General features: G+C 44.7%; 3 protein-coding genes across 3 annotated transcripts; all 3 read left to right on the forward strand.

Annotated features, from left to right (window-relative positions):
- Positions 1-734: 734 nt before the first annotated feature.
- Positions 735-4,753, forward strand: LOC306702560 (protein Wnt-8a-like; the record flags this gene model as incomplete). The annotated part of the gene is made up of 6 exons (XM_079168200.1): positions 735-874; positions 2,926-2,959; positions 3,086-3,224; positions 3,600-3,725; positions 3,841-3,983; positions 4,190-4,753. The coding sequence occupies 6 exons, from the start codon at positions 735-737 to the stop codon at positions 4,751-4,753; spliced, it is 1,146 nt and encodes a 381-aa protein (XP_079024326.1).
- Positions 4,754-5,333: 580 nt separating this feature from the next.
- LOC306702561 (protein Wnt-8a-like) lies at positions 5,334-7,044 on the forward strand (the record flags this gene model as incomplete). Its single annotated transcript, XM_079168201.1, has 6 exons — positions 5,334-5,395; positions 5,486-5,519; positions 5,607-5,736; positions 5,983-6,108; positions 6,256-6,398; positions 6,487-7,044. The coding sequence occupies 6 exons, from the start codon at positions 5,334-5,336 to the stop codon at positions 7,042-7,044; spliced, it is 1,053 nt and encodes a 350-aa protein (XP_079024327.1).
- Positions 7,045-10,444: 3,400 nt separating this feature from the next.
- lcp2b (lymphocyte cytosolic protein 2b) lies at positions 10,445-13,811 on the forward strand (the record flags this gene model as incomplete). Its single annotated transcript, XM_079168202.1, has 14 exons — positions 10,445-10,522; positions 10,796-10,858; positions 10,954-11,000; positions 11,093-11,155; positions 11,252-11,280; positions 11,633-11,794; positions 11,897-11,992; positions 12,085-12,165; positions 12,275-12,353; positions 12,461-12,539; positions 12,868-12,942; positions 13,055-13,204; positions 13,413-13,555; positions 13,779-13,811. 13 exons carry the CDS (start codon positions 10,445-10,447, stop codon positions 13,536-13,538), a joined length of 1,128 nt encoding a protein of 375 aa, XP_079024328.1. The 3' UTR covers positions 13,539-13,555; positions 13,779-13,811.
- Positions 13,812-15,837: the final 2,026 nt, after the last annotated feature.

Raw genomic sequence — 15,837 nt, forward strand, 5'->3', positions numbered from 1 at the left:
TAATAATAATCGGTTAATTGTTCTCATTTTCAAGGAAAAATAAAAGAGTCAAGGGGTTCAATGATTCCAGCTCCTCAAATATGAGTATTTGCTATTGTTGTTAGTCTTTTATGATAATTAAAAAACATTAGGTTTTAGAAGTTTAATCGGGATAAGACAGCTATTTGAAGACCTCACCCTGGGCTCTGGGAAATTATTACGGGTATTTTTCCCCCACTATTTTCAGGCACGTTATCAACTAAACGAGCCCTACTTGATTTCATTCAGTGAAGATTAACAGCAGCATCACTGCAGTGAAGAAAACGCCACAGTGCCAGCAAAGACAGTGCTGTGAAGCTAGCAGGAGCTAGCTGGCTAGCTGGCAGTAGCTGAGGAGACTTGAGGCTGGAGGAATGTGGTTGGCTGAAAGGCGAAGGGGGGGGGGGGGGGGGGGGGCTTAGTGACAACATATTGAGATTGACATTAAACAAAAGCAGCACTGTAACAATATACCACTGTGGATTAAAAACAGACCGTTGGGCATTTCGAATAAAAATCGTATGACATAAAACTAAGAATAACATCATAACATTTCAAAACAATCATTTGAGTTGAATTATTTAACTTTTTACCGAACTTTCCTGCATTAACGATTGGATACTTCTTTGTGTTGCCTATCATTTCTTCATTACAGTTATTTTTTTGAATTCTATAACAGCAGCCTTTTTCTATGGTCATTTACAGCCCCACATGGGATGTCGCTGGCTGGCGTCAGCAGTCCTACCACCCATCCCCGGCCTGTCAAGCCCGTCACCTCCCGAGCCTTTATTGCTCCATTTCTCTCACCTCGCATGGCTCATGAATCACTCGTCAACGCTCACCCGGACGGCCTAATGTGTCCGAGATGTCTGTTAGAACAATTTAATTAGCGCGCATTTGGACTTCATGTTGTTTTAAACTCAGTGTGTTTCAAAGGGGGTCCCCCGTACCCTGACGTGTCCTCTCTTGGAAGTGGTCGTGCTGGAATACACATAATTTACATGGAAAATAAAAATACATAGGAGCTCTTAAACTGTTACTATTATAGTAACATTATACTATTATACCATTATATGATTAACTTTACGTTTAGTCTATATTACTAATATAGGGAAATAATGACATTAACATATGATAATATACACTATTTATCAAATAGACCTTTGTCCATTTTTGCCAATTTTGCCATTTAATAATAATAATGAAATTGAATTAATTTCTTTAAATGACGTAACCCACGTGTCGTCCCTGAGAGTTTCGGTGCGTATGAGACAAATAGCGCCCGTGCTGAAACACGCCCAGCTGCATTGACTACTATTGTTTGCAGGTTATTAACCCATTCAATTCGATAAAGGAGCCTTGGGTTGAGGACAAATTATGAGGCATCGCAGATTGATTTCTAATCGCTCTGTATTACTTCCCAACAAGGTGTTGAGGGGCTCGAGGTTTCAGTCGTGAATGCGGTCGATATCTAATTAGTGGGGATTATCCTCACCTCCACCTCTCCACTATTGTGCGGAGGACCTCGCCCAGCCGCCCGTCTATTGTCCACCGCGCGGAGTGAATTGTTGTTTTAGGGGATTTTGAGTGGCTTAAAGTGGATTTGACATGTGTAAGCGATTCGATTTTTAAAAAGTGTAATGTTAATCAATAACTCTGCAATCAAATCACGGTACGAGTATGAAATGGCAGAAACCGGCATGGTGATGACGCATGTGATTATAGGCTAAATTAAGGATAATCTGAATTAATCCCGGATTTCTACACTGAACTGAGCAACATGAATCTGTTTCTTTTTATTTAAATCTACGAATCAAAACCACCCATGAAACACACATTATTGACCGTAGGCCTACAATGTAAAAAAAAGCATAAAAGCTCTTATTTGTTTACACTCTTGTAAATTCCAGACTGTTTTCACACCGAGTAGTTTCCCAGGGAAACATCTATTATCCTATTATCAAGACGATGCCAATGTCGCCGATGTGTGAAGCAGTATTTACATGACTATATACCATCAGCTCCTGAAAGACTTTATGGCGTTCCCCCTGGGGCACTGGTGCCATTTCCCAAACGTTTCCAACTACCCATGAAGTCCCAAAAGCTGCCCCTCAGTTCTGTATTTCTGACTGCACTGTGATGAGAAAGAGCCATATTTAATGTCTTAATGTCTGAGCTTTGTTGTGGCCTCAACCCCTCTTCAAACCCCTTAACAATAAATCATTGCAATATACCTATAGCAACATGATACACAGTGTTTTACAGTGATGTGTCATGATACACCTGGAATTAAAATATATGATGAATGACAACGTTTGTGTGTCCTATTTGTAACGCTCAGGATGATGTACACTGCATATGCTTCGTGGGAAAAAGCGTGTAAGGATCGGAGCCTGGGAACGGCAGGTGAATGAATGAGGGGCTGTTTAAGTGTCTGCGTCACTTCTTTTGAAGTGCACTTATGCACCGAAGGCTCCCATTTGTCTGTAGGACGCGGCGATCAATGTCGTCGTCGACGCATTTTCACAGTGAAACGCTACCTGCGGGACAAATCTGTCAATCAAAAGGGGCAGGAGCATATAAATATCATCAGCGAGGAGTCTGGCTACAACTTCAGTTGCCCTCCTCTCTCGCTCTCTATCGCGCTCTCTCTCTCTCTCTCTCTCTCTCTCTCTCGGCACTCACGTCTGGGATACACACACACAGTCCTCCGGTTTGGATTACAGCTGTTATGGGACCTTTGAATCTCCTTCCAACCGTGGTTTTGTCCATGTGCTGTCATGTTCACTTTGCACTAACCTGGTATGTCGCTAACTTTTGGATTAATTCATTTCAAATTACCACAGTGTGATGCGTGTTTGTCAGTGACCTTGGATTAACGTGGCTGTCCTGTTTTCTTTCTAAAAGGACGGTGAATAATTTCCTCATGACTGGACCTAAGGTAAATACAGTTTGGGCATGAAATCTCTTCTGTACATTTTTATATTTTAAATGACTTTGTTATGGACAAAAATATTGGTTGAATGCAGTAATGACTAACGTTTATATTTGGTTTTCCTCTCCCAAGGCTTTTCTCACCTATGCCGGTAGTGTGCAAGTGGGCGCACAGGGTGGAATACATGAGTGTAAACACCAGTTTGCGTTGGAGAGGTGGAACTGCCCAGAAAACACGCTCCAGTTGTCCACACACAACGGACTTCGAAGTGGTAAGATATTAACAGCATATGTCTGTATCATATGCTTGACTTGCAGCAGTGGGGTGGAGTGCTGCATGAGTTCAATTCCAGCAAATCTCGCTCTTTTGCACAAAGTTAATCCTCCAACACAGAGAGGGGGTTGTGACCGACTGTGCGCTCTGACCTCAACGGAGGAGGGAACACACTAACTTCAGTTACTTGTTGGAACTGCATTTATAAAACACCATGCCCAACATTATTACTCTATTCAATTCCTGTACTGCCTTTACGCACGGTTTACGCGCCTTTTACGCACAATATGAGCGCAGCCTTTGCGCAGTTATGGCCCCAAATTGGATCGCAAACTAAAACGTTGTGATTCGCATTCTTTGTCACTTATTGTAGCCACAAAGGAGACGTCTTTTGTCCATGCCATCAGCGCGGCAGGAGTGATGTACACGCTCACCAAGAACTGCAGTATGGGAGACTTTGACAACTGCGGCTGTGATGACTCCAGAATTAGACAGACAGGTACATTGTCTATGATTTGCACACCAATTGGCATGTCTGGTCTGTTTTACAGTTCAACTTTTATTACGTGAGACTTTTCGTTCTGAGAACTGAATGTGCATTTTTGACTACCCAGGTGGCAGAGGGTGGATTTGGGGAGGCTGCAGTGATAACGTGGCGTTTGGAGAGAAGATCTCCAAACAGTTTGTGGACGCCCTGGAAGGTGGGCACGACTCGCGCGCAGCGGTCAACCTGCATAACAACGAGGCAGGCAGACTGGTAAGATATGAGTGTACTATTATTAGTAACTGGAGTTTGTTATCGCTTTTGATGGGCTGTGTTCTCAAATGTAAACAAGTGTATTGAGAGAGGAAAAAGCGATGTCTTTTGTCAGTGGCTTTTACGCAAGGGTTCAAATAGAAGGAGAAAGTCGTGCACATTTGATCATTGCATTTCCATCACTAATACTCTCGCTCTCTTGGCAGGCCATCAAAGCGACCATGAGGAGAGCGTGTAAGTGCCACGGAGTGTCCGGGAGCTGCAGCATCCAAACCTGCTGGATGCAGCTGGCCGACTTCAGAGAGGTGGGCAACTACCTGAAGGTGAAGCACGAACACGCGAAGAAGCTGGAGATGGACAAGAAGCCGGCGAAGGCCGGGAACAGCGCGGACAACCGAGGGGCCATAGCGCACGCCTTTCGGAGCATCGCTCGCACAGAGCTCATTTACCTGGAGGACTCTCCGGATTACTGCGTCAAGAACCGGAGCAGGGGATTTCCGGGCACCGAGGGGCGGGAGTGCCTGAAGGGCAACAAGAACATGTCCCAGTGGGAGCGAAAGAGCTGCCGCAGGCTGTGCTACGAATGCGGCCTCCGAGTGGTGGAGAAGCGCATCGAGGTAGTCAGCAGCTGCAACTGCAAGTTCCACTGGTGTTGCACAGTGAGGTGCGACAAATGCGCGCAGGTTGTTACCAAATATTTCTGTGCGCGTAAAGGTGGGAGAAAACCGCAGAATAAAACGAAGTGGAGGCACCGTGCGCGCGGCCACTGACTGCCATTTGGTACATAGACTTCATCACTTTTTTATTTTTTACAGCCTTGTGGAGATCAATAAGCATTATTCTGTATTATAAGAATGTTATTTTCATCACATCACCTGAAGCCTGTTTAATGCACTTGATCTTATTGATTTGATCCTGTAAATCACGCCATGTTTTTTTTGAGGACCAAACTCTTCACGCATGCTCACTCGTTTTGGGGATTTGTTGCGTCTGTCTTCTGTGAAGTCTTAAAATTGTCTAATATTTTATATGTATTTTTATTAATTGAAAGGATCACCTAATAAATATTTTTCTACAATACGCATGACTCCAACTGATTTGTCAGGGGCAGAATTTTGTTTATTGGTGTCCTGGTTTCATATAGCCTCGGGGAAGAAAATAAGCTGTTGCCTAATGCCATCCTTTGATGTGCGCATAGGCGTTTCCTAAACTCGTCAACCAATCAGCTGTCTCGGACTTCAGGGGACAAAGAACAAGAGTTCCATTTGTTCTTCATTCAAATAAAAGAGAAAGTTGCAGCACACAGGGGCAAATAGAGCTCTACTTTGAGGGGCAACTGTGAAGGTGACAATGGTGCATGCATTTTTTTGGCTCCTGCCTCTTTTATACAAAACGTGTCCGGGACATGCTTGGTAAGAGACTATATACTGTTTGCCGGTATCTTCTAAGTGTTTGTGTCAACCTAAGATTGGTCTCATTCTCCTCATCTGTCTTCCTCTCAGGGTGGCAAGTAACTTTCTCATGACGGGACCCAAGGTAAATAGATTAGATTACCCTGACAAGTTTAGGATAACGTTTCGAAATGTGAATCGGGCCAACAACATGACATTGTCTCTCCTGCAGGCCTTTCTCACCTATGCAAGAAGCGTGCAGGGGGGCGCACTGACTGGGATCGAGGAGTGCAAACACCAGTTCGCGTGGGACAGATGGAACTGTCCCGACTCCGCCACTCAGCTCAAAGGACTAAAACGCGGTAGGTTGAGATTGTAAATAACAATTCCTTCATTGAAGGTATGAACGCAGGTCCTAAACTGGAGAAGAAAAATGTAATGCGTAATGTGCATGCGTAAAATGTGTCAAGAATATACAATAACACAGGACATCATAGATATATTAGTGTTATGAACATTTGTTTAACAACAAAAAGGCACAGTTGCCGTTTTATAGTTTTATATTCGCTTGTATGAAACGTGATTGCACTTTTTTTTCTCATTAACAGCCACCAGAGAGTCTTCTTTCGTCCACGCCATCAGTTCTGCGGGGGTCATGTACACTCTGACCAGGAACTGTAGTCTGGGAGACCTCGACAACTGCGGCTGCGATGTCTCCAAGAACGGGAAAATTGGTGAGCTTCTATAAGCAAAAACACATTACCCAGATTATAATCTTATGCGTATACGGCATGCTGTGCACATACAATTTATATTATTTCCAAACTTTAGAGGGCTCCATTTGGTGACCTGATTTAAGTTGTATATTTTTTTTTGTACAGGCGGTCGTGGCTGGCTGTGGGGTGGCTGTAGTGACAACGTGGATTTCGGAGAGAGGATTTCCAAACAGTACGTGGATGCACAGGAGACGGGGCAGGACTCCAGGGCTGCTGTCAACCTGCACAACAACGCGGCTGGGCGGCTGGTAAATTCCGTTCACGCCACAAGCATTCATCTCACATTACACCATTTTAAATTGTTAGGAGTTGTTAACATTCCCAGGTTTCCAACAGGCTGTGAAGGCAACAATGAAGCGCATCTGCAGATGTCACGGCATGTCGGAGAGCTGCAGTGTCCAAACCTGCTGGACACAGCTGTCCGATTTCAGAGAAATCGGCAACTACCTGAAGATCAAGCACGGCCAGGCCCAGAAGCTGGACATCGACAAAAAGCGCATGCGTGCTGGCAACAGCGCGGACAACCGGGGCGCAGTCGTGGACGCGTTCGGCGGCGTCGCGCAGACTGAGCTCCTGTACCTGGAGGACTCCCCGGACTACTGCCGGAGGAACACCAGCATGGGGCTGTACGGCACCGAGGACCGGGAGTGCGTGCAGCACGGGGAGGGGTTAACCGCGTGGGAGAGGCGCAGTTGCCGCCGGTTGTGTCACGAATGTGGCCTGAGGGTGGAGGAGAGGCGCACCGACGTCGTGAGCAGCTGCAACTGCAAGTTCCACTGGTGCTGCACGGTGAACTGCGACGACTGCTCTCAGGTCATCGTCAAACACGTGTGCGCGAGGAGGGAAGGGGCCGATGGGAACGGCTTTAGACGGAGACTCCGTGGACCCAAGTGAAAAAATAAATAAATATATATATTAATGTGTCCATTACCTGTCTACATCACAGTAGTCTGTTAAATAATGGCCCAAGATGCTAAATGTCTGTTTGCACTTTTCACGTCTCGTTGTATAAATACTTGAGTGTCTATTTATGAAGAATGTGTTTTGTTTTAATTCAAATAAAAGTTATAAAGCCCTCCGAATGTCACGTTTCATGTCAGTCAAGTCTTTACCTTGTAAATCGCGGGGTCAATGGATTTTTATGACAGGGCGCACAAGCGTCTATCAGAATGAGAATGGAGCGAATACACTTAACAGAGGATTACATGGATAACATGGCGCAGTTCGCACCTCGCCAAGGTGTTGATCCAGCATTGATCCGCCATCACTTTGATGTTTAACGTGTATTGATGCCATTCAAAGAGCAGCGAGGCTTTGAAAGACAAAACAGGGAAGCATTTCCACCGCTACAAATTGCTATTTGGCCTGATAATCCGTGACACCACATCAGCCTATATACTAGTCTTTGCATACCACAGGCAATGCAAATGTACCACAATGCATCAAGAGGGCAAACAGATAACCAAACTCTGTTTCTCAGCAAAGTGGGTCACATTGATGTCCAGACACTACATTGTAAGTGAGGCAATAGTTCTGAATGAGTCAAGATTCCACCATGAAAGCAAGTTAATTTCTAATCTTATAATTTGCAAGTAATTAGGCCCGAGAGAACCCTGGTCTCCGCCCACCGGCCTGGCCTCTCTGTGTCTAAAGGAGCCATTCATTTGCCTCCTTCTCTCCTCATACCCCCTGTATCTACAAAAATCTTCCTCTCAGCTGGACGCGTCATAAATCTGCCACTGCCTCAGCTAAATGAGTGATGGCATGGATATTACCTTCGTGAGGGGGTCCATGCCTGGGGGAGAGGGGGTGGTGGGGGTGGGACAAAGCTGTTCCACTAAATTTAAAGACCAGTTAGACGCAGTAAAGAAGGAGATAAATGAGAAATTACAGCATAGGATTATCTTTATCGGTTGATCGACTGGTGTCACATTGAAGTCAATGGAGTCCACGCCGCTTGTCGTCACTCTGAACACTTCAAATTATATATATATATATTATCATTCATATGCACACTGTTTTTTGTAACATGTGTGTCACTGCCAAAGAGAAATCTAAGCAGCTGTATATACTGAATATACAGCCAACTGACATACTGTATTGTTGTGTAAAAACAACTTAACGAATTGAGTTCGAGGCGTTTACTTAGATTCAAGCAATAGTTTTATTTATCACAGAGATATTAGCCGAGCAGTTAAACGTGAACGGTCCTAACAGTTCCTCTCCGATTGAGAGCAACGTGAAAAAGGCGCTTGGACAAGGCAGCGCGGTAAGTTTTGTAGGTTCTCCTTAGAGGAGCCATTGGTCAAAGTCAAGGTGCAGGCGGGATCGATTTTAGCAGAGTGATGGCCTGGTTGGAGCACTGAGCATATCCGCTCGCACCGGCTCTCGTCCGGGATCCTCCTTCGATGCGTCATCAGTGTGTGTGTATGTTGTGAAAGCCTAGCCTAACAGGCTCCAAAGTGTGTAATCTACGTTTTGCTATCCCAAGCTGTGGTACGTACTGTTCTCAGCTGGCAGTTTACTCCAAGATTTGATATCAGTGTATAGTTGCCCAAGCGTGGCCTTCAGAGTTACAGTTTTCTCATTCCTTTGTACAGGCGAGTGCTAGAGCGCCCCGCTTGGAGTTTTAAACCTTCATAACCTGTAACTCGCAACTCTGCTAATTAGCACATAAAGCTCTGATTAAATTTATTTACCTAACAGTATCCACCTACGTCATAGCAACCTGTTACATCGGTTATTCAATATTTATTCCAGCATGCACCATTGTACTGCTGTATTGTTTACAGTCAATACAAACGGTCTTACTTATAGACATTGTATGTTGTTTTTCATTATTGTGAAACACACACACACACACACACATATCTATATACACACCTATCTATATACACATCTAGCTGTCCTTGTTATAGCTGCATTTCTATTTCTGGTCATGTACATTGAGAGAAGCAAAAAAAAAAAGTCAAATTGCTGCTATGTGTCCTCATATCTGGTGAATGAAGCTGATTCTGACAAACTGAAAATTAGCATTTTAGCTCAGAGTCACTGAAAAAAGAAATCACAAATAGCTAGAAACACTTACAAAGCTGAGAAACTACCACTACACGCTGAGTAAAAACAAAAACAAAACTTAATTGTAGAAGGAACAAGTAACACTCTCACAGACCAAAACACTCCCTCCCATGCTTCCCATTTGTCTGTTTGCTTGTGGGGATGTCCTGTATTTCCCATGCTGCCCTGCTGTGCGTTAATGAAGGTTTCGCCCCCCCCTCCCCGCTCCGCCCCTTCCCTCTGCTCTCCACTGAGTGCATCATTGCTTCCATATTGGTCCATATGATGGCTGTTGCTTGTGGCTGCGCGTCACAAACTCGCCGATTAACCCTCTTTTACCCGCTTTGAGAAACAACCACAGTAACTGAATATCATCTTACATTGATTAAATTTTACTCCATTTCATGTGTGGCAGTATCATGTCTTTCATTGGAGGGGCATGTTTCCCAATCAGGACAGAGGAGGAACACCCGGGAGGGGGTGGGGGGGTCGATTCTCCCACGGAGACCCCCCAGGAGGACTCATGTATTCACCCAGACATGCCCGGGGGTGTAGGGGGGGGGGGATCTGAGCGTGATTGATCATCCCTCCTCTCTGCTGCCCTCCTCTCTCACCTGGGTGTGAGATACCAAGAGGCCTGACGCAGGCTGCGGCTGGGACTCCAGACCTGACGCGGCCTTCAACAAAAGCCGCGTTATGAATTAGAATGTATGAGACAACAACATGACTTGTATCTCTGAGCAGCAAACATTAACCAACGCATATGAACACAACTATTTAGAAGAGTCAACTTTTAAATCCACATTAGATGCGAGCGACAGTCTATTTGGAGCTAACCATACTTAAATCTGCATCTCACGTTAAGGTCCGGCTGCTCAGTCAACAATCGGACACAAAATTTAGCGCAAACTAAAATAACCACCGTATGCAGCTACAAGCATGTGGTGGCGTATGTAGGTGTGCGACAGGAAATCAGCAGGCTCTCTGTTTAGAGCAGGAAATACAGATATATCATTTTATATCACGAGTGCTTTAAAACCACAGAAACGTTGCTACTTCAGCCTTTTTACGCGACAGACGAGGACGAAGTTGACACAAATATGCCTATAAAGGGCAGAGAGGTCGAGTGCGTTGAAGACTTCAAGAGCAACAGTTTTGTGAGCCCACTGCAAAAAGCAAAAAGCTCCTCCTGTTGTCGTTTGAACCCTTCATTTTGTGACACTTACAGGAGACGAGCATGAGTTTGAACAATGTTCCCTCTAAAGCGGAGGTGCTGGGATGGAGTCCCCAAAGTCTGGCCGACTACATGAGGAGGGTGAGTGTCAAAAGAGACGCCGTTTCCATATCTTCTGTACCGTCGCGTTCCCTTTTCTGCCACGTTAAATCAAAACTTGATATGTGACGAATCTTTAAAGGGGCTGTACAATACATATGAAACTAAAGTAAACATGTGCAAATAAATCGCCTGAGTAATGTAAGCAGCAGTTCAAGGTTTACTCGGTTACAATAGACTTGAGCTACTATGATATTTCAAGGCAATTATATAACTCCCGAGACATTAAATTAAAAGTCTGTGACGTCCTCTCAGCTAAAGTTATTCAGCTGCGACAAATTCGTGATGAAGGATGGCATAAGTGGAGCAGAGTTCATGGTAAGTACGTTCTACATCTCTGCAGGCCTGTGCACGCATTTACTATTCTGAAATACAATTGATTTTTCTTTAATATTCAAATCTACGTCATCCAGGATATGACGACACGCGACCTTCAAGTGTTCCCCAGCCTTTCTGTCCCGTGAGTCCGACTGAAAACCTTTATTTCATTGACAACGAACAGTATTCCTAACCAAAAACATTGTTTAAAAAAACGTTTTTCTATCTTCGTAGATCAGTTGCGAAGATTCAAAGTGACATCAACAAGGGGGATCAGAAGAAGGCCTTTGGTCAAAGGTAAGAAAACAGATTTCATTTTACAGCTCATACCGGATGTGATACTGTAACAACAACAACAACAACAACGAATAAACTTTTTAATTTTCTGTGCAGATCAAAAGCACAAAAGCTCCCAAAACAAGGTAAAGGACACTTGTGGTCGACTATGCCACTGACATCATACGGCCGTCCTTCCTTAGGCCTGATGATAACATATTATTTGGCTTATTTTCCAACAGCACTTGTACATGAGGAAGAACACTGGGACTCTGATGAGTTTGTGAGTAAAACACATCTTTTAATGAACAAAAAAATGAGCCTCAAAGCAAGATAATTAAATTAAGTGACACATAACGCAAGGAATAGATCACATGTCTGGGCTGTGTGTGTGTGTGTGTGTGTGTGTGTGTGTGTGTGTGTGTGTGTGTGTGTGTGTGTGTGTGTGTGTGTGTGTGTGGCAGGACAATGAAAGTGATAACTACTATGAATATCCAGAGGAAGACGACTACATCTGTGCTTTGACTGAGCCACAGACAGCTGAGCAGCAAGACGGGGAGGAGACCTACGAAGAGACCAGCGAGGGGCCTTCCTCTGCAGACACACCGAAGCCTCCTCGACCTCCCAGAGTGACTAAACTTCAGGACAGTCCCTGCAGAGGTGACAGAAACATGTAAAAACATATCAGCATATCTCCCGCCTTTCGTTTTATGTGCTTGGTAAGCAGAATTGGTTAAAACGTACGTGTGCGTGTGCGTGCAGATCCTGTTCATAAGCCGTCCACAGCTGAAAGGACCTCAAAACTGCCTTGTCCACCCAGAGTGAACCACACACCTCAGAGACCTTTCAAAGCACCAGGTGACGACACATTTACTGACTCCACGACCACCTGAGCTATTGACGATGATGATGATGAACTAATCCTTCTCTAAAACGTGTTCAAACACCAGCCAGCCAACCCAACCTGCATACCGACAGGAGCAGGAGGTCCGGACAGTCTGGCCCATCCCAGACAGACCTTACAAAATCAAGTACGTGCTGCTTATTACGTTCCGTTTGGGGCGATTGTACCAGTTGAAAAAGCTAAATGTTGCGATCTTGTCACAGTATTGCTGTTCACATTTCTGTTTTGTCCACAAGAGGGCGGCGCTTTCAAGGCTCCTGGCTCATCCACGAGCATTAAAGCCAGAGCCCCCAAACCCTCAGATGTGTCCAACAGGTAGGCCAACAGTAACGGTTTATGAGTCTAGCTAGCCCGTCACTCTCAGTCATGCAATTACGTGAGTATTATTTCAATGATGCTCCATTTCCTCTCTCCACTCCCAGAGCAGCTAAAGTCATTCCAGGTCCTCCCGTGTCAACACAGGCTGCTAAGATTAACAACTCAACACCAGGACAAAGTAAGGTGAGAAGCAAATGTGGAATCACAAATGAGCCATGACTTCCGTATAAACGGTGCTAGTGAGCGCCAATGATATTAAGGGGGAGCTTCTCTGTGCACACTTTGAGTCATTTCAATAGGGAAACAGCAGATGGCGCTGTTGTAAAGACAAGAACACAATGGTGTCTGCTCTGAACTCAAGAGATTCTGCATTTTATTCACTAGACTGAGTTAACTGAGGAATATCCGTTCCATTTCTTTCACAATGACAATAATGTAAAAACACGTTTCTGTCACATGAGATGGGAAGGAAGTAGTCTTTACTACGACTGTGATGTCATGTTGCATCCAGGGTTTGGATCCCAGCTGGTACGGCGGAAAGGTCACCAGACACCAAGCTGAAGTCGCCCTCAGAGAGGTGAACAAGGTCAGGTCGCCGCCTCTCTCTGGAGCACAGACACACGTACACGCCAACATGCCGCTTTGTTAAACTGGCTGAATGTGTGTGGATTTGTCCACATATTTTGTGTTTTTTTTAGGACGGGGCATTTGTGGTGAGGGACAGCTCACACGGTACGGCTGAGCACCCCTACACCCTGATGCTGCTGAAACAAGGCAAAGTTTACAACATCATGATCCGCAGCCAAGACGACTCCTACTCCCTCGGCACCGGCTTGAGAAAGACCCAGGTAACCTGGAAACGCTGACGCCATTAAATAACGGTGATCAAATGAGGAAGGCGAAAGCCGGTCTGTGTTCACTTCAAATAAGCTGAAAAGTTCACATCTTGTGGCTTCGCCTCGGGCAGTGTTTGATGCTGACTGGTGCCGCGCTGCTTCATTAGGTCCCGGTCATCTTTTTCCTGTGTGTGTGTGTGTGTGTGTGTGTGTGTTGTAGAGTTTCCCCGGGGTGAAGCAGATGATTACCTATCACACGGACACCCCACTGCTGCTCATCGACACCACAGACCAGAGCGCTGGAGCGCAGAGCCACTGCTGTCTGCTGCACCCTGCGGGTCTCTGACCGGCACCGAGCTTAACGTGGGTGTTTGCATCCGACTCTCGATGCTAATTTGTGCGCACGCATACCAGTGGCCCGTTCATTATAAAATGTCACTGTTTTTACAAAAGGTCATTGTTGTGTAATTCCTCTTTTTTTTTCTTTTTTGTAATGTCATTTGTATTTTTAGTGAACAGAAATGATTTGTTTTTACTAAACTACGTTGACACAGCCTTACCTCTGTTCTTCATGCCTCGGTTTCAGGTCCAGCTGGGGGGCTGCTGCTTCAACGCCAACTTGTCAGGGTGGCCAACACAAACGATCAGATCACATTGCCTCAGCTGGGTTCGCACTGCAGGCAGAAAACAAATCCAGGAAAACCTGGTTTCACAAGCGCCTCGGGTCAACACATGTCCTAAAGTCCCGTTTCAAAAATACAGAAAGGTTCCACACCAAGGATGATAGTACTTCAGAAGAGATAACCTGAATGTTAAACTTGGATACATGCCTCTCTATTTTCATCCTGTTATTATAAAGGGGTCCTGGTATTCACTGAGATGTGCTACTCAAACATAAGTACACTGTGTTTGAGATCAATGACAAATGTATTTTTATTCCCAAATCTACTCTACACATGAATTTTAACCAGGCTTTGAAAAAGTTGTCGATTAACTCTGTAAAACAGGATAAAGGGTCGGTGTGCACTGTGCATACTAAATACGTTTTTGAGGGTGGTGTTGATGAACAAAATTGTTCCGCAATGACAACAGAGGAGCTGCTCCCGGACGGAACAATTCAAAACGAGCACTCGATCTTTTGAAAAAAACGTTTTCAAATCTGAAAGCTGGCAACAGCTCTCAACAACAGGTTGAACAACAGGTTGACTGACAACTACTTTGACTGCCTCTGCCCAAAACTGTCTCCCATGGCTAAAAAATAAATAAAAGCTGCAACATCATGCCTCATGATGGACAACCACGTGTGTGTAATCTTTCCGTTACTCCTATCGGCAATTACTCCCCCTTTCCGTTACTCCTATCGGCCCATCAGAGCAGAGTGCAATCTGAGTCGAGCAACTCCACTGACATCTACAAGCGAGGCGAAGCTGAGCAGCAGCTGGTGCGACAGTAATCCGATTTGGTTATCACGTTCCACATCTCAGATAACCGTTAGTTACATCACGCGCTTTGCATATCGATCATCTTACTGGCACAATTTGATTTTTACTGACATTTATTGGAGATGAAACAAGTCAAAACATACATGCCAGTTGATCCATGCAGTGAGATAAGGAGTCCAGCCCTTTCAGAACCTTTTCCAGATCAATGCAGGCGGTTGAGGCAGCTTGCTCGGCGTTCTCCATCTGAAAAGTAAGTGCAGAAGAACAAAGCAGACCAAGTCAACTGTAACTAGACCACACTAAATCTTACAGACTTGAAAGTGCAACATTCGGAATGCTGGTGTAATATCCCAAGTAAAGGAGGTACTGCACACTGAAATGTGATTTATTGAGCTGTGAAGTGAACGATAGGACAGTAGTGTGATGGAACACATTAATGCGGGTGTTAATATTGACATCATTTATAAAGATCTGGGTTTTGAAGGTTGAAAATGGCTCAAAACTGTTTTAATTCAGCCCTGAAGGTTAATTAAAAAGAACAATGGTCACAGATTCCCCCATTTGGTATCTATGACACGAGATCATTGGTAAATCCTGAGGGCAGAGTTACGCTTTAATACATTCCAAAAGTAGGTGACAAGACATGTACGTCTATGTCTATATATATTTTTTAAAAACACACCACAGAAGACATTCTCACTTTATGTGTTTTTATTATTGAATTTAACAAGCCATCAGAATACTTTATAACCACAGATCTAACACAAACTGAAGACCTTGGTAACATCAACTAAGTCTGTACATTACTGAATGTAACATAGTTATGAGCCAGAGAGCATCTGAATAGATGTTGAGGCAGTAGGATCAGGTTATATCTCTGGCTCCTGGTCTCGGTCTCCGCAGATAATAGCGCGGCACTTATGATAGGCTTCTTTCAGCTTCAGCATGGAGGTCCCCAGCTCGGGACTGGTCCGCAGGGCCACCATGTCATAGCCCATCCAAGTCAGCTGCACTACGGGTGGACACACAGGAAGATAACGGTGGTTATAACCAGACATGCACCGGTATGTGACATCTGATTCCCGAATTGCAGCCATATTAAAAGAAGCCGGTCTAACGCGGCGTTACAACGAGACAAAAGTTACACACCTGATATGTTTTCAACGGCTTCTATAATTCTCTCCAAGTCCTTGTTCAGCTCCA

Source organism: Pholis gunnellus (assembly GCF_910591455.1).
Source record: "Pholis gunnellus genome assembly, chromosome: 10".
NCBI lineage: Eukaryota > Metazoa > Chordata > Actinopteri > Perciformes > Pholidae > Pholis > Pholis gunnellus.